Genomic DNA, 21,278 nt, shown 5'->3' with positions numbered 1-21,278 from the left:
GGGGATGGCCACGTCGCAATCCCTTCTCCTTCATTCTCCTCTCGGGATTTTGGGCATGCACGCACATGTGCCTGGCGTGAGGTTAAAGCCCCCGGGTCGGGGACACAAACCGTGGTCGACTACGTGGGAGTCCAGCGACATAGCCATTACACTAACTGCTGGTCCCAGGGCATTAGCCAGATTTGTATCTAACCCAAATATCTTTTTTTTTTCCTTAGTATCTAACCCAACAATCTTAACCAATCATTCTTTTGTAAACTACCTATAGGTATCTAGCTTTTTAAATGGTTTGTTTTTTTAAGAATGATTTTGTTCAACTTTATTTATTATTATTCTCTTTTTAAATTTGACCCAAGAAAGAGAGAGGGAAGGTGAGAAAGTAAGCCGCCAGGTCTAGGACTCGAACTGTGTTCGGTCATGTGGGAGCCCAGCTTCTTTAACTACCACGCCACCTGCCAGCCCCCTCAAATACTCTTTGAATGGGTTTAAAGGCCTTAGTTCCCTCATTAGATAATTAGTTGAGTAAAATAATTGTCATGTGTTCATTTGATATTTGCATGAGAGTTATGATTTTGTCTTTTTTGAAAATCATACTTTGGGACCAGCAGTTAGTGTAATGGCTATGTTACTGGATTCCCATGTAGTAGTGTCGTGGTTCGAGTCCTGGATCCAGTGGCTTAAACTCATGCCAGACACGTTTGCTTGCATGCCCAAGATCCTGAGAGGAGAATGGAAGAGAAGGGATTGTGGAGTGACCATTCCCCCTGGGAAGTGATTTCTGGCTTTCTGTCTCTCTGTCTCTCTCTGTTTTTCTGGCGAGTGCATGCACCCTATAGCAAAAACCTCTCAAAAAAAGGAAAAATAATCATACTTTAACAACAGTGAGTAGTAAATTTTTTTTTTTGAAAATTTTTTGCTATAGGCTATATGTTTCTACTGGAGAGATAGAGAGACAGAGACAGAAAGTGAGAAATCACCCCTCAAGGGGATTGGCCCCAATCCCTTTTCCCCTGAAGATTTTGGGTACACACATATGCCCAGTGTGACTTTCAACTCTCCAGGTCTGGGACTCAAACCATGGTTGGTCACATGAAAGTGCAGGGCCTTTACTACTGCTCCACCTGCTTGCCCCAAGTAGTGACTTTGTTTTCTGCTATTTGTCAAGAGAGCTTGGAAGCTGTTAGTTAAGCAGTATTTCCAAATCACTAAATGCTGTTATTGTGTTAAATCTGGAAAGCCATAGAATTATTTCTGCAAACATCTTCTATATTTCAATCTGCTATCATTTCCTCCCATTAGTGTGAGTTAGATTCTGCTGCCTCAGTAGATCTAGTGGTCCTCTGGCTGTTACACTCTGCGTGGCAGCACCTGGGACGTGTTCTTTGGCTGCGGTGCCTAGAATTGCATGTATGTTAAAAATATTAAATAACAGTGACCAATGCATTCCTGAAGATCGTGGGAAACAGACTGTAGTAAGAATAACAGAGACTGCATCTATCATGGGAGAAAGGGAATTTTTCAAGGGAAGTATTATAACCAGGATGCAAGAATAAAATATCAAGCATGCAAATTCTCCCATTTCATTCCTGAAATGCAAGCCAACGTCACACCAGCTGCTAAATGAAAACCGAATCTTACTTAGCTGCTTCTGATGCTTCCCTCAGTTCTTCATCCAGTCTGCATGAGCAAAAGTTATTGGTGTAGAAAAGCAAAAAAAGAAGCAAGCAGAGCATGAGAGAGTCACCCAGCAAAGCAGTGCCAAACATAAGAGGTGTGTATACGCTTCTAAAAACTGTCCTCTGGAGCGCTGAGACACGCTCTTTCCATTAAATATGGAGTCCTTTCCTCCCAGTCAGTGTTTATGTTCATCTACTTTGCAAACTTCCTCATAAAGGTGGATATAAAACTTGCGAGCAGATCAGAAACATGCTGGCTGAATCAAGCTGAAACAGCCACATCAGTTGGGTACTGGTAAAGTTAGCTTGCAGCGAGGCCAAGTCAGGGATGTATCTGGTTTAGTAGTTTCCGTTGCAAATTAGGTTGACCTCAACAGCTTTATACACAAGACAAAGACCGGGGATGGTGTACAAGTGACTGACGCAACAACCTCCTGCTCTGGTTAGCGTGTTGAGGTCACCCACGAGTCAAACACTGGTGTACACACACATACACAGAGTGCCCAGCATACACTGTAGACCAGGAGACTTTACCTCACACTTCTCTTATAAGATCTCTCTTCATCGTACCTTACGAGATAAAAAATGAATGGCATGAGGAAAAGGAACACACAGATGGGGAAATGTGGCAGGTTAAGAGTTTGAAACGGTGGTCAGAGTGTGAGAGAGAAAGCCTAACCAAGTAATCATCACATGGGCTTTGGGGAGAAATCTTCCTTTCGTGTGATATAAGTAATTATCGACAATTTATAAATACATATATTCAACCCTCATTTGCAAACTTGCCTGTTCACTGCATGTATTTGTAAGCCTCCCAATCAATACTTGGGACACTTTTTTTTGGTCACTGGAGGACACGTACAGAGTGGCAAAAAATTCGAGTTACCCAATATCCATGTTGCCACTTGAAGGGTGAGGCCCTGCCTTCTTTCATACTGTGTGTAAGTGTATTTCTCACTTTTGTGCTTTTTCTTGGCTATTTTGCTCTTCACAATGGCTGCCACAGATAATGCTGTGAGGTCTAGGGTTTCCAAGAGCGAGAAGGCTGCAATATGCCTCATGGAGAAAGTCCGTGTTGAATAAACTCTCTTTAGGCACAATTGACAGTGCTGTTTGCTGTGAGTTTAACAGTAGTAATACATCAACAGCTTTAAAGAGAAATAAACAGAAAACGAGGTCATATACTGATTGACTGACAAAAACACTATGGTCAGAAGGTCATAGGAACCTAACCCTTTATTTCCTCCTGAAACAACAGCTCTGTACCTGGTAATTAAGTGTCTGCAGTGACTTTATAGGAAGTAACTGCCATAAATATTGAGAATCAATGACTATAACTTAGATTCCAGATTGGGCAAGATTTGTTTTGTTTTGTTTAACCCTTTGATGACAGGCTCTCTCCTAGCGGAATGCTTGAGATTGGCTAAGATCAGATCTTTTGGATACTGTTTAGTAATAAAAAGGAGCTATGGCTTGTAGCAACTTCAAATTTGTATAATGTGAAATTGAGACAATGAAGACAAGTAATAGAAATGGCAAGAAGGACATCCCAAGTAGACAGATTAGGACAAAGGGGTAAAAAAAGCACACACACATGGACGTTTGGGGAGGACATGAATGGTGTTTCATTTCCTCCTCCGAAAGAAAATCTTTCCAAATGAAACTTTTGAAAACTCATGTGTGTAAATGAATGAAAAATGCCCAGGGCACAGTTAATTCTCAGTTAAACTTTCCTATATGATAGGAAGTCTCTAAAAGAACATGATTGTAATAAATAACATTCTGGGTTGCCAAATCTAGAGACTTGAGCTCTGAGCTTCCTGAATGCCTGACCTACACTTCTTACTCAGTCTTCAGGACCATTCCAAGAAGTGCCAGTTGCTTCCCCATTTTACAGATACCGAAGCTGAGATTTAGGTTTAGACTTAGATCTAAATCTAAACTGAGATTTAGAGAATGTTTGTTTGTTTTGTTATAAGAGGCATGTGCTCACCAGAGAGAAAGTGAGAAATCACCCTCTGGGGACGAGGCGGGGGGGGGCACACTGCCATCTTCTCCATTTCTCCTCTCAGGATTTTGAGCATGCATGCATATGCACCCAGCGTGACTTTCTAGTCACGGGGTCCAAGACTCAAACCACACAACTGGCCATGTGGGATCTAGCTGCTCTAACTTCCACACTATTTGCTGGCCAGAGATTCAGAGAATTTTAATAGGTTGTCTAAAGTCTCAGAGACATTGAGAGACAGAAGGAAAGGTGAAATCTAATTCTCTAATATTCTTTTTTTTTTTTTTTTCATTTTATTGTCTCTGGCTGTAGCACTCTGGTATTATTTACCTGTATAGGGGCTAGGGGTCAATCCCACTGAAAGAGAAAATATCCTCGTCACCTTTGCAAAGGAAGATGGCATCGTGGGAGGTTAGTGCTCTGGCACTTTTTAGATTTAAAGGATAGGAGTGGATTTTGAAGATGGGTGCACCTTTCTGAGGTAGTAGGCCAGGGCTCTGGAGTGTGCTGGTTGTGGGAACTCTGTGACGCTACTGAGGACTGAAGCCATCGTTGGGCTCTTAGAACACTGCTTGATTCAACTGAGCCAGCTGAGCATGGTAAGCTCACTCAGTACTCCACGCTGAGTTGTGAACTTAGATGGACACTTACAGGGAGGCAGAGGGCTCTACTAGAAAACAGCACCGGAGTTTTGATGCCAGGCTGATCGGGACTGGAATTCTATTTATTTCTCTCTGGTTCCTACTTATATTTTGCACAAATTACTTTTTACTTAGTTACCTTCCTGGCATCTGTAAAAGGGGGGTTTACAATGAGTGTTTAAGAAATAAAACACATGCGCACCTCTGTGTATGACACGCAATGCACATTAAAGGAAATCCTTCCTTCCATATACTCTGCCTTTTTTTTTTTCTTTTTAAACATAGGGGCCTCTTTTTTGGAAGGCCAAATTGAGAGGCCCATTTTGCAATCCATTTTAGGGAGGAAGATGGGAGTTACTTGTCTGTTTCCTTTGAGCTGATGGAGAAGTCCCTCTCAATTCTAACATAAAACGAGTGATCAGAGGCAGTGGGAGAAAAAAACATGACGTGTAGAAAACAATCATTTTTTGCAACAATGCACCAGATAGGAGAGTTCATTCTCCACTATCCCTGTTTTAAAATCCCAGCTCCAAGTACCCGTTCCATTAACATTTACTCTATTTTTGCAGCATAATCCTGAGACCTTCAGTACCCATGCTGTCCGGATACAGAGGACCGCTGTGAAACCCTGTACCTAGCAAGGAAATCATTTTACCCAGTGGGTAAATGCCCTCTATCTAATCTTGCACCTGAAGGCGACCATGAAAAAATAAAATAAAATAAAATAAAGATTTAGAAGCAAAACAAAGTTGTTTTTTTTTTTTCTTTCTCCTTTTAAATTACTGGAGTCATACAGATAAATTACATAAGATAACAAAGAAATCCAACTGATGCAAGGCATAATTGTGTCTATGCAAAGAGGAGTACAAGTAACAAACGTACTGGTTAATATTAAATTTAAGCTTTTTCCAAAGTGGAAATGATATTCAAGGGAAAATTAAGCAATAATAAATCATCTCCAAGAAAAAGATGGTATGAAAGAAGATCTGAAAGAATAGAATAGTTATCTATAGCTTACAGGGAAAAAACGTTTGTTGGAGAATATTTAATATTTGCTTTAAAAATAAGTTAATGCCACTTCCCCTTTGTTCCAAAACCAAGATGTCCCCAGCCCCCTCTCCACACGTGCACTATTTCATAATCAATCTTTGAGGCCATCAGGACTCACTTGATGATGCTCTCTGGAATGTGAATGCAGTCCATGGGGATCAGCCCACTGAGTTCTGATAAGCTACTCACATATTTAATTTTACTGCTGAATTTGGAACTAAAAAAGAAAAGAAAAATGTGTCATTAGTAACTACTTCATCCCTTCTAAGGCCATTGCCTCTTCTTGAAAATATAATACACTTAACACCTTGCTGCAGCAGCCTTACTGAGAAGAGCTAAGACTGAATAGCTACTAAGTGCCAGATTCTGCTTTGATTATTATTAATTATTATTATGATTTTAGTTTAATTTTTGCTATAGGGCACATGTGTTTGCCAGAGACAGAGAAAGAGAGAGAAATTGAGAAAGCCAGTCACCAGATCTGGAACTCAAACCATGGTCAGCCATGTGAGAGTTTAGCATTTGGAACTCAAACCATGGTCAGCCATGTGAGAGTTCAGCACCTCAACAACCACGCCACCTGCTGGTCCCAATCCTGTGTGAGTTTTAAGCTGCTGGGTTTGGGACTTAAAACTGTGCAGTCACCATAGGGGATCAACACATTAACCTCCATGCCACCTGCTGGGCCAACGCTGCTTTTGTTTTATTTAATATTTTAATTGATGTAGAACATTTTTAAAAGACTTCTCAAAGGGAACATGTGCTTGCTGGAGAGAGACTGAGAGGGTCAGGAAATGTGAGAAAGCACCGTCCATGGGCATGGACACATTGAAATTGTTTTTCGATTTCTCTCTCCCTTCGGGATTTTTGGGCATGCATGCACATGTGCCCAGTATGTTTGTTAAGTCACTGGGCCTGGGACTCAAACTGCATAGTTGATCATATGGGGTCCAGCCACCTTAACCACCAACCTATGAGCTGGCCCCAAAATTGATGTTTTTATGGTGTATAAGACATACACATCACAGAATAGCTACATTGAGCTAGTTAACATATGCTTTATCTCATAGACTTAGTATCTTTGGGGTGAGAATACTTCAAACCTACTCTTAACTATTTTCAAGAATACAACACATTGTTGTTAGCTATAGCTATCATGTTATATAGTAGATCGCTTGAATTTATTCTTCTTATTTAATTCAAATTTTGTATCCTTTGCCCAACATCCCCCACCCCACCCTTAACCACTGTCCGCAGTCATCGGTAACCACCATTCCACTCTCAATGTCTATGAGTGCAACTTTTTCATATTTCATGTATTAATGAGATCATGTAGTTTTTAGCCAAACACTGCTTTAAATAGTATACATATTTTAACTCATGTATTTTTTAAAATAATTATTTAATTTATGATTATTTTTTAATTTGCTATAGGACATGTGCACTCGCCAGAGAGAAAGAGAGAGAAAAGGAAAGTGAGAAAGCAAGCTGCCAGGTCCAGGACTTGAACTGCGGTTGACTATGTGGGAGTCCAGGGCCTTAAACACCATGCCACCTGCTGGCCCCAACTCAGGTAGTTCTTATTCCAGCCTAATGAGGTAGGTACTGTTATTATCTTTTTAAAGGTATATGTGAAGTTAAATATTTGTCCAACATCACACCATTAATAAGTGGTAGAGCCCAGATTAATGGGCAGTCTGACTTTAGAGTCCACATTTTTTTATTTTTAATTGCCAGAGGGTATGTGTGCTCTCTGGAGATGAAGAGACAGGGAGAGAGAGTGAAAGAGAAAATGCCCCCCAGTGGGGTGTGGTCATGCTGCAATAATCTTTCTTCCATTTCTCCCTCCTGTAAGGATTTTGAGCATGCCTGCACACATGCTCAGTGAGTTTTTTCAGCTATAGGCTGGGATTAAAACCTTGGTGGGGTATGTGGGATCTAGTTCTCTGTGTACTGTGCTTAACTTCCGCACTCAGGGCCAACCCGAGAGTCCATACTCTTGACTACCAGTGGTTCCCGCCATTCCGAATAGTTCCCGGTTTATGATTCACTTGGCTTCATTTACTTGCTTATTTGTTTTTAACAAAAATATTATCGTTATTTTTTTCAGAATCTACCAAGATGGGTGATATTTTAAAATATATATTAAATAAAATATTAAATAAAACAAAAGCAGTGTTGAGCCAGCAGGTAGCAGGGAGGTTAAGGTGCTGATCCCCTACGGTGACCGGCAGCTTAAAACTCACACACTTGGGGCTAGTTTTTATATAAACTTATATGTAAGTTTACATAAAAATCTATATAAATGCGGGGCAGCTGGTCCATATGGAAAGGTTCCCAGTTTGCCCCCTGGAATCTCCTTTTATATTCTGGGTGCACACATGTGTGCCTGTGATCCAGGCTGGGGTATCTGTCACAGTCTCTCTCTTTTGTCCTGTTTTTCTCTCTCTGATGGAAGAAAGAAAAAAAGAAACTTAAAAAACATATATTTGTAAGCTAACTCATTTGTCTCTTCCCCTTTCTAAAAATTTTATTTAAAAACATTTTTTAGCCCTCTTTTAATGACGAGATATCATTATGTTGTAATCCTCTCACCTCTCTCCCAGTGAGTACTTACAAGTACATGCAACTATACCTGGCTTGTTTCCAGACAGGGCCACACTATATTCCTCAGGCCAGTTTTGATCTTGTGACCCTCATGCCTCAGCATCTTTGAGTTGCTGTGATTATAGGTGCATGCCACCATGCCCCACCTTCAGGAGGGACTGGGCTTGAACTCAGGTCTCCCATATAGTCTCGGCCAACAGAGCATACTGTGTTAGCAGCATGTGCCATGTTGGCTGGGTCTCGGGCTTATTTATTTATTACTTCTTAATTAAAAAAAAATTTAAGGTTTTGCTAAAGGGCATGTGCACTCACCAGTGACAGAGAAGACAGAGAGAGAGAGGGAAAGTGGAAAATCATCCCTAGGTAAAATAGCCACACCACAATCCCCTCTCCTCCAATCTCCTCTCAGGATTTTGAGCATGTGAGCTCACGCAACTGGTGTGATTTTCCAGCTGCCAGGTCTGAGATTCTAATTGCCTAAAATATTTAATATTTGATTTTTCCTCCTCTATTCATGATAGAATATGTTCATATGGGAGTGACAGAGAGAGATGAGCTCCTATACAGGGTCTGGACATGCCACAATCTCTTCTTCCAGTCCTCCGGCCCATTGGATCTTGAGAACACATGCATATGCCTGGTGGGCTTCAGGATGACCAGGCCAAGGATTCAAACTATGGCCACCATGTAAGATCTGGCTTCTCTCTCTCTTTTTTTTTAGAGAGAGATTTTTGCTCTAGGGTGTGTGTACTTGCCAGAGACACAGAGAGAGAGATAGAGAGACAGAAAGTGAGAAATCACTTCCCAGGAGGATGGTGGTCATGCCACAATCCTTTCTCTATTCTCCTCTCAAAATTTGAGGCAAGAATGCACATGCACCCCACCTGAGTTTTAAGTCACCCGGTCTGGTACTCAAATCGCAGTCAACTACATGAGAGTCCAGCAATATAACTATTTTGCCATTTGCTAGTCTCAAAAATATAAAGGATTTTAATATATAATTTTTTTTCCTTCTTGAAGTGAGGAATTCATTTTTTCCCCTTAGAAATGTATTAATAACTTTAAGAAGGAAAATTTCAGTTTATCTAGTCTGTATCCTGATGGTAAGGAAGACTTAATTATATTTTAAAAGCTCGCCAGAAAATAAATACTGTTCTTTTTCATTTACCTGTTTCAACTGTTGCTATATTGTGAGTCATATCTTACTTGTATTTGTACCCTGAAAGTGTTAAGATTATACAGTACTTGTGGCCAGCAGTAGTGTGATGGTTGAGGTGCTGGACTCCCACATGGCCGACCATGGTTTGAATCCCACATCTGGTGGTTTGCTTTCTCATTTTCTCTCTCTCTCTGGTCAAATTTATGATAATAATAATAATAGTAATAAAATAAAATAAATTATTCTTAAAAAAGAGAAAGAAAAAAGATTATATAATACTGGGGCCAGAAGATGGCGTGGTAGTTAAGGTGCTAGACTCCCACATGGCTAACCACAGTTCGAGTCCCAGACCTGGCTGCTTTGCTTTCTCACTTTCCCTTTCTCTCTCTCTCTCTGTCTCTCTCTAGTAAACACACATGCTCTATAGCAAATTAAAAATATAATAATAATTATAAACAAAATTAAATAAATAATTCTTTAGGAAAAAAGATTATATACTTCCTAAAACAAAATAAATGATGAGAATATTCATCAAGTTGCACTGAATTAAAACAAAGAATCCTCATGAGTGATCAAAAAGTAGCTCTTTTTTAAATACATTTTTTAAAGAATTATTTTTTACTTAACTTTGTTTGTTTATTTGTGTATGTATATATGTATGTATATATTTATTTATTTTAATTTGGCCAGAGAGGGAAGGAGAGAAAGAGAGAGAGAGCGAGGAAGCAAGCCACCAGGTCCAGGACTTTAACTGTGGTTGGCCATGTGAGAGTCCAGCGCCCTTAACTACCATGCCTCCTGCTGGCCCAAAAAGCAGCTCTTAAAATGGCTGCCCAGACTTTTCATCTAACGCTGATGATCTACAATATTTGTTTAAAAGAAATGGAAAAATTAAGACAAGATATGGCTCCTTTGTCCTTGGCTAGTCTTTATTTTCCATCGTCATGTACTCTACTTTTCTATTTTCTACAAAATAACATATTACTAGACTTAAAATTATGGTCTATACCCCCTTTCTAATGTGACATGAAAATCTCGTCACTTCTTCCTTCATGTTTACAGTAAGCAACTTGGAAGCCATGTTTTATAAGGATGGGTGGGGAATATTCATTATAAAATAATCATCACTCTTAATTAAAAACTTTTGGAGAGGTTTTTGCTATAGGACACATGTGTTCGCCAGAAAGACAGAGAGAGACAGAGAGACAGAAAGCGAGAAATCACCCCTTAGAGGGATGGCTATGCCGCAATCCCTTCTCTTCCATTCTCTTCTTGAGATCTTGCACCCTCTCCCGCCCCATGTGCCTGGCGCGAGTTTAAGCCATTGGGTCCGGGACTCAAACCATGGTTAACTACATGGGAGTCCAGTGACGTAGCCATTACGCCATCTGCTGGTCCCTTAATTAGGAACTTTCAATGACTAGTCCAGAGTATCGTTCCAGGAAAGGCAGAAGCAAAAGGTATTTTTCCTAGATATTCTTACTTATGAATCATTGTTTATAAAATAACAAATACTTAAAAATTACTTTTTAAGTTTTTGTCATAAGGCATGTACCATCACCAGAGTAGAGAGAGACAGAGAGATACAGAAAGCGAAAGTGAGAAATCACTTCCCTGGAGGAATGACCATGCTGCAGTCCTTTCTCCTCCATTCTCTTCTCAGGATTTTGGGCATGTTTGCACATGTGCACAGTGTGATATTCAAGCCTTTAGGTCTGGGATTTGAACTGTAATCGGCCTTGTGAGAAGCTTGCATCTTAACCACCATGCCACCTGCTGGCCCCTGAATACATATTTTTTAAAAAAAACTACTGTGCTGACCCATGGTGTGGTGGTGAAGACAGCTAGATCCCACATGGTCTATTGCAGTTCAAGTCCATGACAGCTTGAAAAACACAGCAGATGTATGTGTGTGTGTGTGTGTGTGTGCCCAGAATCCTGAAAGGAGGGAGAGATGGAGCAGGGAATATGACATGATCATGCCCCATTGGGGTGCACCTCTCCACATACCCTCCCATCTCTTTCCAGCAAGTGCATGAGACTTTTGGCAAATTAAAAAATAAATAAATAAATAAAAACTACTAGTGATACTTCACTACAATAGTAATGATACCTTATAAAAGGTCGTGTCACTGCAAGGATTGTTCTGATGAACCAAGATGGATGAACAATGATGAATGATTTCAAATTTTTCCGCAACCTATTTTGGAAAAAGAAAACAGATATACACATATATATTACTCTTAACCCATTTTCTGTGGGAACTAAAACATAAAATATGTTCCCAAATAAGAATATATGTGATTTTAGGGAGTTCTTGGCAAGTTACTATTATCTGATGAAAAGATATAAAACGACCATCGTTAATACAAAGAATGTTTTTTAAGGCATAGTTTGAGATGATTCAAATCTCGCTTTGCCATAGCATTAAGTATAAAATAGAATGATTGTATTCCTGGTGTGTATAAATCTATAGCCATCATAACATATTTTTGTTTAACAGTACTTTTCATTTTTGTCAGTCTTACCTTTACTAGTTTGAAAATAATATACTTTTGGGACCAGCAGATGGTGTAGCAGTTATGTTGCTGGACTCCCACATGGCCAGCTATGGTTTGAGTCCTGGACCCAGTGGCTTGAAAACCATGCCAGGCACGAGTGTGTGCATGTCCAAGATCCCAGGAGGAGAATGGAGAAGGGATTGTGGCTGGGCATCGCCTTTGAAGGTGATTTCTAACTTTCTCTATCTCTGTTTCTTTCTCTCTCCTCCCAGTGAGTGCACACATCCTAAGGCAAAAACCTTTTTTTTTCTTTTTTAAAAAAAGAAATTAATATACTTTTAATAGTAACTTAGACAACTTGATCTTACTGAGATTTGGTTTTAAACAGTAACAGCATATCTTGAAGTTGTTTGACCTCCAATTTACCATTTAACAATTCTTGATTTCCTGGCACATTTTTTCAGTCTTAGCAATGCTACTTTATGATTATTTGGATCATAAGACAGAATTTAGTTAATATAGGAGCTGTCAAGTGTCATGGTGGTTAAGGGCACTGGAATCCCACATGGCCGACCTGTGGTTTGAGTCCCGGACCTAGAAGCTTGCTTTCTCACTTTTTGTCTCTCTCTCTCTCTTTCTCTTATATACTCTATACCTCTCTGGTTATATTAAAATAAATAAATAAAGTTAAATAATTCTTAGGAAGAGAGAAATGGAGAAATTAAGAAAGGAAAAGAAAAAACTCGGCATCTTTTAAAAAAAGAATTTAATTAATGTAACAGGGCACTTGGATATTATCATGCAAGAAGCCACATCTAAGTGGATGTCATACATACTGCAGATATCATAAATTTCTGTGTTCATTATAATAATTTCCCTGTAGATGGCAAAAAAGGGTTTTGCTTTAATAAAATCAGGATGATAGAAGTATTATGAGGGAGAGGCCCACGAAGTCACTGAGTTAGTAGTTAACTTGAACGGACAAATAATGTGAAGTAAGAACTCAATGGTTGTCTGAATCACAATATCCCAGTGCACTTAAATAGCCGTAAGTTCACAGGATATGACAAAAGCATCATGGATATTTTGAGTTACGAGCTCAAGTTGCACCTTCCTGTGGCAACAGCATATGCATAGTTTAAAGCAGACTTACTCTACCAAGTTTGATATTCTGTTTAACAAAAGCTCAGGATAATGTGCCTTATTTCAACTTTGGGACAAGTAGTGTAACTTTCATCAGTATTTTTAGGATTTATTGTTTCAAATATGCTTAACTTAATGTTTCTAAAACATGATTGCATCTTTGGTAAAGTCAAAGGGAATTAGGTATGGGGAAGTCAAAGTAGGGGTTAAATCATGGAATCCATATACCGTCTGTCAATCATCTGGTAGCATTTCTTCATCCAGCCTAGTCCTGGCATCTTCCGTCTCGGGGTTGCACCATTCAAGTACACGATCATGTAGTCTTCCGCTACCATTAGCTCTAATGTACTTATTACATATCTGGTCACAGGAAGAAAGAGGAATGTTTTCAGTTCTCACATGAAATACCTACTCCTATTAAATACCATATTTATATAACACTTAAATCACAGGATGTATGTCATTTAAGAATGATTGTGTACATTACTTCTTCATCTGGAGAAAAGTGCCTAAGACCATTTCTCTGAGAGTGAGTATTGCATATTTATTTGAATGACATCTTTTTTCTAATGCAAGTACACTAGAAAAATGTGTGGATTAGAAATATGACTTTCAAAAGTGTCAATAATGTTACCAAATACCAAAGGTAACTCAGATTTAATAAGGGCAGTATAAATGAAGTTACCACTGGTTAACTAAAAACATGTCGTCAGAGAACAAAAACAATACTTCGCCCAAAGGAAGTGTTACAGTGTTTTAAAACACAGGCCAAACTCTGTTTAATCTAAACAAAGGGACGAAAAAACTCCTTTAAAGGTTTTGGCCTCTTGAGCAACATTGTGAAATCTTACTGACTTTTTATCAAAAGCTTCAATATTCTCCATCATCTATTTCCTTTAATTAAAGGTATTCTAGCTGCCATTACATGCTACAGACGTTAACTCAAAGTGCTTTGTTGTAAGTATCACTCACAGGAAAAGATTTTCCATGACATAATGGTAGTCCGCCCGATTGCTGTCTGGCAGAAAACAGGCAGCAAACACAATGATGGCATTTAGACCATCCCCATAGTATCCTAGGGGGACAAACAAAAAGACATTTGTAACCGATTGAAAGCTCTTAAGGTAATATATAACAGATAAATCTGAAGCCTGGCAAGTGTGTATACGTGGATACAATAAATATACCGGGAAGTAAGTATTACAGTGAATATAGTTTCATTAAGTGTATGCATGTATACTTACATTTCAGTGGTTAACACATATGTTGTATATAGTCTTAAATATATAATGTGAACATATCTGCATATATAAGGTACACATATTATGGATGATTATATGTATATGTAGTCATGAATAGGGTATATCAATACTCAGTTTATTGAAGAATGAGAGGGCAACCCTTTTTGACTTATGAATTCCTACTTTATATAATAAAGAGTGTTAGTTTATAATATTTTTTCTTCTGATGACTAAGAAAAAGATTCTGTTTGATTCTCTGTACATCTTTGTGTGTGTGTGTGTGTGTGTATGTGTCTTTTTGTTTGTTTCTTTCGCTATAGGCATTATGCTCACTGGAGAGAGATGAGGGGGATTTAGGGGTGAGAATCACCCCCCCCAGGGGGCATGGTCATGCTCAATCCCTTCTCCTCTAGTCTCCTGTACGGATTCTGGGCAAGCAATTACACATACCTGGTGTGATTTTCAAGCCATCAGGTCTGGGAAACGAATCTTCAAGTTTGCCATGTAGGATCCAGCTGCCTTAACCACCATACCACCACTGGCCCTCTCTTTAGATGTTTTTCATTTTAAACCCCTTTTAATTTTGTTAAATAAAAATATAGAAGACCATTGTTTCAGACTTAGCTCCTGTCCTAGGTCACAACAGGTCAGCCCAAAATGGAGTCGCTTGTGCTAAAATGCCACATAGCAAACTAAAACTTTAAGGAAGGTGAAAAATTATAAAATAGACCAGGAGAATAGGAAATTCCAATTTACCTGAGTCAGCACTAAAAGGAAACAAAACCTGTTCATATCTTATGGCTTTCTTAGGAATGTGCACCTGAAGTAGTTCAAGATGTTACCTACATTCACTGGACTTCTGTTTTATGAACATCGATATTGTCCAAATACATTCCTCCTCTACTATCTAGACTTAGTGTCTCTACACTTTGGACTACAAGTGATCATGAGGTCATCCTACTTTCTGGCTCCAGAGTCCAGCTTCTTAAAAAGGGGGACAAACTTGGGGCCAGCATGTGGCATGGTAGTTAAGGTGCTGAACTACAGTTGGCTGTCTGCGGTTTGAATCCCGGACATAGCAGTTTGCTTTCTCATGTTCCTTCTCTCAGGTAAAATGAAAAAAATAATAATAAATAAAATTAAAGAAATAATTCTTAAAATAAAAATTCTTATTAAATTAATTTTAAAAGGGGGGGGGCAAATTCAAGAAATGCCTGGCTAAGTCGCTTTGAGTTTTGTGAAAATATATGTTTTGGGGAACACTTGAGAATTACTTTCTGTTGACATGGGCAGTAGGTAGAAGGGCTATATGCAGGCGGTATTGAGAAAACAGGAGGTGGAAAGTGTAGGCAAGTGTGGCCATTAAAATACCAAGTGTCAAAGAAAACGCAGATACACTGCGCACATTATTTTGATTATTTTTCAAAAGTTCAAACAAGATCTAACGTAATTTTGGCATTGACTCTTTTTTTTTTTTTTAATTTGTCAGAGGATGCATGTGCTCTGGCTGGAAAGAGAAGAGAGATGAGAGAGAGAGAGAGAGAGAGAAAGTGACAAAGAACCTCCTATAGAGAATAGTCATGCCACAATCTCTTCTCCATCTCTCCCTCTTTTTGGGATTTTATTTTATTATTACTTTTTTGAGAGTTTTTTTTTTTTTCCTTTTTTTTTTTTGCTATAGGGCTCATGCACTTGCCAGAAAGACAGAGAGAGACAGAGAGACAGAAAGAGAGAAATCACCCCCCAGGGGGGGATGGCCATGCCACAGTCCCTTCTCCTCCATTCTCCTCTCAGGACCTTGGGCACACAAGCACACACACCTGGTGTGAGTTTAAGTCAGGTATAGGTCAAACTCCCATAGGTATGTATACAAAATGCCATGTGTCTCCCTTGTTTAACAAAAGAAGCGATGCCCTTTATTTGATTTTTAAAACATGTTCCTATTTAGACACTTGTCATTTTTGTGATATAGTTCTGACTATATGGAATCATTAAGTAGAGATTTCTTCCAAGCTTTGGGTAAGAAGACAGGATATATCCTTAAGTGTGATCCTATCCTCTTAGAACTCAGTGTGTTTTATTTTTTCAGAACTCTAAATACCCCTCTGGTGATTACATGGCAGTAAAATACTGGTTAGATAAAGAGTTAGATGGAGTTAACTCTTGAAAGGAGTCTAATTAGATGTTCTCTACAAAGACTGAGAATATGACTCTACTACAAAAGATGGGGGAAGAAAGTGACACTAACTAAAAATATATCCAATTATGGGTTGTGTAGATTACTAATTTGAGGTTGTTGTACACAGGGTCTGTAGTACATATCTTAGAAGACACTACCTATGCATGCATACACCCAGAGCAACACGAGTTTGTGAAAGAGCATTAGGATACTCTTTGGATGTTTTGCTTTAGTGCCATCTTTCCCAATAGGTAGATATTTACCAACTTCTTTTTAGAATGCAATATGAAGGAATGTGGCTTTAAAAAAGGATATATTTTAACATAAGAAGTGCTCATTCCATCGAATAATTTCATTGCAGAAGATTCATAACTAAATGGAAATCCATGAAGGAAACAACATCTTAGCTATACTAATCCCAACACCAAGAAGTATGCAATTCAGACTTGGCACAATGAGAAGATGGAGTGCATTAAGAGAGACAGACATAACGAATCCAACATAAAAAGAAGCCAGAAAGCATCATTTCAAAAGCATCTTTCTAAAGGTAGCTGTCTGTTCAGGGCGTCAGAATAATTTCAAGATTATGACTGTTCAGTTACTTTGATTCCTTTTTTATGATTATTTCTGAAGAATTTCTAAGGAATGAAAAAAAAGGAAAGACTGAGGTTTATAAACAGCACTTCAGAGCTCATCTTAAATAGCAACTTAGCTCATCATGTAAATGCTTGGTATATGCTTGGAGTGTTAGAGTGTCAAGTTCACTAAAATTTACATAATCAAAGAAATATTTAGGAATAGACTTACCACTTCATGATCATTGTCTAAGTCGGAAATGTCTCTTAATGTAATATAAAAATTACTGAAATTTACAAATGAAAATGGTTCTTTGTACTTTGGATAGAGGAAGCCTAAGAAGGTAAAAAGAAGCAAAATGGGAGAAAAAATAGGGGGGGTGGAGATGATGAGAGAAAAGAAATAGAAGAAAAAAGGTTTCCACATGAAAGTTTTCCTCCTAAATCAAGAGTGGGTGCCATTGCTGTCAGGCTTTGGAGATATTTCACATAGTAACTGCTGGCAAAGTGAAATAAATAGGATCATTTGTTTTTTTGTTTGTCCCAGATGCTTTCAAAGGGATTAGCTAACCCCAAAATTTCTGTTTTGAAATATGCAGCTCACTCAAATAAAATTGCCTCCTTGCAATGTTATAATTCATTTGAAGTTTGGCTTGTGGGGAAAAAAAAAATTATGCTAGAGGTCACATGTGCACACATCAGTATGAGGAGAGAGGAAGAGCTTAAGCATTCTCCCCATAACAAGGCCCATCACACCATAATCCTCTGTCCTTCAACTCTCCATCCTGTCGGGATCCTGGGCATGTGCACAGGCACCTGGCAAGTTTTTCAAGCATATGGGGCCAGGACTCAAACCCTGGTCAGCCATGTGGGATCTACCTTCCTCTGTGCAGTGCTTAGCCATTGTACTACAGGTCAGTCCTAAAACATTTATTCTGTTGCACTCTCTTCTTGATCAACATGAGTTGAATTCAGGGTATATGGGCCGAGTGCATGAGCAATCCCACCAGGGAGCCTCCTGAGAGGCTCTGAAGCAATGATGGCAAACCTTACCTGGGGTGGCACAGACAGGCATGAAAGGGATGTAACACAAGTATGCTGGCCAGTAAATGGAATGGATAAAGAAGGAAAGATGTCACAGCCTCAACCAAAACATACACACACACACCCCAGCCAGCAACTCTTCTAATGCTTTCCAGGATCATTGTTCAGCAACACTGCAGGGAAGGTTACCTGAATCTCCTACAATGAAATAAGAGAGGAAAAGACAAAAAAAAAAAAAAAAAAAAAAAAAAAAAAAAAAAAAAAAAAAAAAAAGAAAGAAAACAAACAAGAAAGGAAACTCCTTATTAAAATGCTTTGATGTGATTGTTCTTGGTGATTTAAATTTAAATGCATTCTATGTTCCAAGTTTAAAAAGCTAGTTCCATCCTCAAGATGACCCAACACTGTTGACTAAGGAAAACCACCCATAACTATCTCTTTGATTTTTTTTTAATTTGCCAGAGGGCATGCGCAATCACCAGAGAAAGATATATATAGAGAGAGAACCCCCTCAGTGGGGTGTGGTAACACTGCAATCCCTTCTCCATTTCACTACCCTATTGGGACTTTGGGCACACACACTTGCACCTGGCTTGTTTTTCAAGCTGCCAGGATGGAGATTCAAATAATTTGGTTGGCCACATAAGATCCTGTTGCCTTAACTTCCAGGCCATAAAGCTGGCCCTCTCTTTGCTTTTTTGTTTTAAGCAGATGGCAGGGTTATTGCTCATGGGCTCCTAGGATGTGAACACTAGTGTTGAGATCACTTTCATTTGACTATTGGAGTAACTGAGACCTAGAGAAGGGGCCTGAAATGTGCCAAGATCACAGACTAGCACATAGCAACGAGGGGTCTTGGATGTCATTTCTCTGCACTGTGGTCAGAGTCTCTGGCAATACCTCATAACAAAGTCACTGAAGCTGAAGACTGAATTATTTGTTCAAATACAGCTCTTGTGCACCAGTATTCCCCATTGGTGTGGACCTTGCCAGGGCCTAGCTTTGGGGTCAACTTCCACAACTCTTTTGGTCACTCCCACTTGCAGCTGATTGTCCAGAGCATTGCATACTGTTTGTTCCCTACTGGCCTGAGTGGGAGCACTACCTTAGAAAATGCAAAGCACCCAAACTAGATGCACATGGAGCATGCACTGCTTTTTGTTTGTTTACATTTTTGGCATAGAGCACATGAGCTTGCTAGAGACAGAGAGAGAACAGGGAGAGGGAAAGTGAGAGATCATCCTCTGGCAGGGATGGCTACGCTGCAATCTCTTCTCCATACTCATGTCAGGATTTTGGGTGCACACACACATGTGTTTTTCAAGTCACCAGATCCAGGACTTGAACCACAGAGTTGGCCATGTGGGGTCCAGGGCCTTAACCATGCCACCTGCTGGTCCTAAGTGCTGTTTTTTAAATGTTCACCATAAACCAGGATGACAAACGTAAAAAAATAGGCAAGTAAATAAGGAACTCTACTATCATTAAGGTCTAAGAGAGTAGGGCAAGTTTCCAATATGGAAGACAATACTTTGGCAAATTCGGAAATGGCATCTAACTATCTGTACCTCCAGGAACTGTTCAGGGTGTAGGAGAAGGGGGCACCTTGCTGATGTTCCAGGGGGATGCAGCCAGAGACACATTCATGCAGGCCAGCACCTGGAGAAGGCCAAGGAGCAGCTGGGGAGAGAAAAGGCGGCCTTCCCTCCAAAACAAATCAGTCACACAGACAAAAACTGAGCTTGTGACACAGAACGGAGAGGACAAGTGCTAAGGGGAGGAGGTGGCAGGGATGGAGAGCACAGCAAACCAGCTTAGCCTCAGGTCTCAGGTGAACTTTCACAAACACTGTGTCAGGCAGAAGCAGTGGCTTTTTCTGATCTTTGTGCACTGTTGGTAATTACTGCTCCTGATTCAGCTGTGGAATTAACTCATCCACCCAATCTCACTGTGGTGGAAATACAAGCAGGTGAGTCTACTGGAGCATTAAGAAAGAATTCGGCCTTGTAACAGAAGGAAGCTATGAGTCGACCCTAGTCACAACAAAGGGACTCTCAATGTAAGGGCTGAGGCATTAAAAATAGGGATTATTACTGTATGACTTTGAATTACATTGACAGCCTTTGTTATATTTTTAATACGCTTCAGAATGAGGATACTACTCTCATAATAGGCTTTTGTTTTATTTTTATTTCCAAGAAAACAAATAAAGCAAAAATACCTGATGGGTGGTGCAAAGGAGGTGTGACTTTCTGGGAAGATTTGGACCGTGTTCAGGTTGTAGTTTTCATTGTAAGAACAAAAGGGTTGACTCTAGGGCCAGTTGTCTGTTGCTTTCAGAAAGATTTGGCCAGTTCTCAACCAAAGGACTATGCAGAAAGTTTCCTTTAGAGGAAAATGCCCCCGGCTGCACAGCAGTCATTGCTCAGCTCTCTGACTGTATCAGGTCAAATAGTGATGCAACAAAAAAAGGTCACAGCTAGGGGCACTGATTGGTATTCTCCACAGTCACGATCAGGGTCCCTGGGTGGCCCGGGTACTTCTGTGGAAGTATTATATGGGATGGAAGGTGGAAGATCTGCTGGTGGAGGAAAGGCTGACTGAGAGAACAAAATGTCACTCTGCTAGTCAACGCACAAGAAGCAAAAGCTAGGGGTTTAATGCAGTGCCAGGACTCTATTTCCCTGTCCTCATTAAGGAAGAGAGAATTTAGGGAACAACAATTGCTTTGTCAGCATTTTTTCTGGGACAGCTGGGTGGTCAGGGTAGTGCCTCAGGACTTGAGGAAAGGAATACAAGCAGCAGAAAAATCAAAATGCTGTTGACATTTTCTGAAGTTGACAATGTTAAATGTGTTGCTTGAGCTCACCTGACATTCTGTGAATCCCAAATTAATCAAAGCTACACATGCTCCCAGAGCTCCCAAAGAAGCACTGAAAATACAGCATCCACTTTTCTTTCTCTTTCATCCTTCATGAACCAGGTAGAGCCTTTGTCTGGGCTTGACTATTGTCAGGCCTGCATTTAATGATATTTCTAGAAAAGCAAACTTCAGGGAGGGGACAAAAATAGCCAGGCTGAGTCTAACAAGATTTCCTAAAGCTTCTGAAGAGAATTCAAAATATCATGGTGTAGCAAGCTTACTATAGACCAAGACATTATGAACTATTCAGCTCAACCTCGCAATCTGTTGATAGGAATTCTAGGACATTATTAAATTGTACAGTACAGCTACAACTTTCCAGAAATTTGCACTGAAGTTTACTGAAATCAGATATGTAGTATGAAAAGTATTTTTTACACTGAAAAGTTATTTTTGTCTAGTAGGCTTTCAAGTGTTTCTTGAATTGAGTAGGAGGTAAAATACTTAGCTAGATAGTCCCCTGAACAGTGACTGCAGAATAGGTGCTTTGGGATGTCATGCGATAAAAAGTCCTAGTTTCACTTCCTAATT

At 39.5% G+C, this 21,278-nt stretch overlaps 1 protein-coding gene across 3 annotated transcripts in view; it reads right to left on the bottom strand.

The window, feature by feature from the left end:
• PRUNE2 (prune homolog 2 with BCH domain) overlaps positions 1 to 21,278 on the bottom strand; it is a 132,237-nt gene that overhangs the window by 15,986 nt on the left and 94,973 nt on the right. For 2 of the 3 annotated variants that reach the window (XM_027770681.1, XM_027770682.1), the window contains exons 7-11: positions 13,758 to 13,860; positions 13,014 to 13,145; positions 11,255 to 11,341; positions 5,494 to 5,592; positions 1,639 to 1,677 (exon numbers count right to left, since the gene is read on the bottom strand). In XM_027770681.1, coding sequence (XP_027626482.1) covers positions 1,639 to 1,677; positions 5,494 to 5,592; positions 11,255 to 11,341; positions 13,014 to 13,145; positions 13,758 to 13,860 — 460 coding nt within the window. Of the gene's footprint in view, positions 1 to 1,638; positions 1,678 to 2,210; positions 2,247 to 5,493; positions 5,593 to 11,254; positions 11,342 to 13,013; positions 13,146 to 13,757; positions 13,861 to 21,278 lie in introns of all 3 variants that reach the window. The other variant, XM_027770680.1, reaches the window with a different exon arrangement.

The sequence above is a fragment of the Tupaia chinensis genome, unplaced genomic scaffold (genome assembly GCF_000334495.1).
Source record: "Tupaia chinensis unplaced genomic scaffold, TupChi_1.0 Scaffold000147_1, whole genome shotgun sequence".
NCBI classification, from domain to species: Eukaryota; Metazoa; Chordata; class Mammalia; order Scandentia; family Tupaiidae; genus Tupaia; species Tupaia belangeri.
Note: the sequence above shows the minus strand (reverse complement) of the source record. Positions and strands in the feature narration are given on the sequence as shown.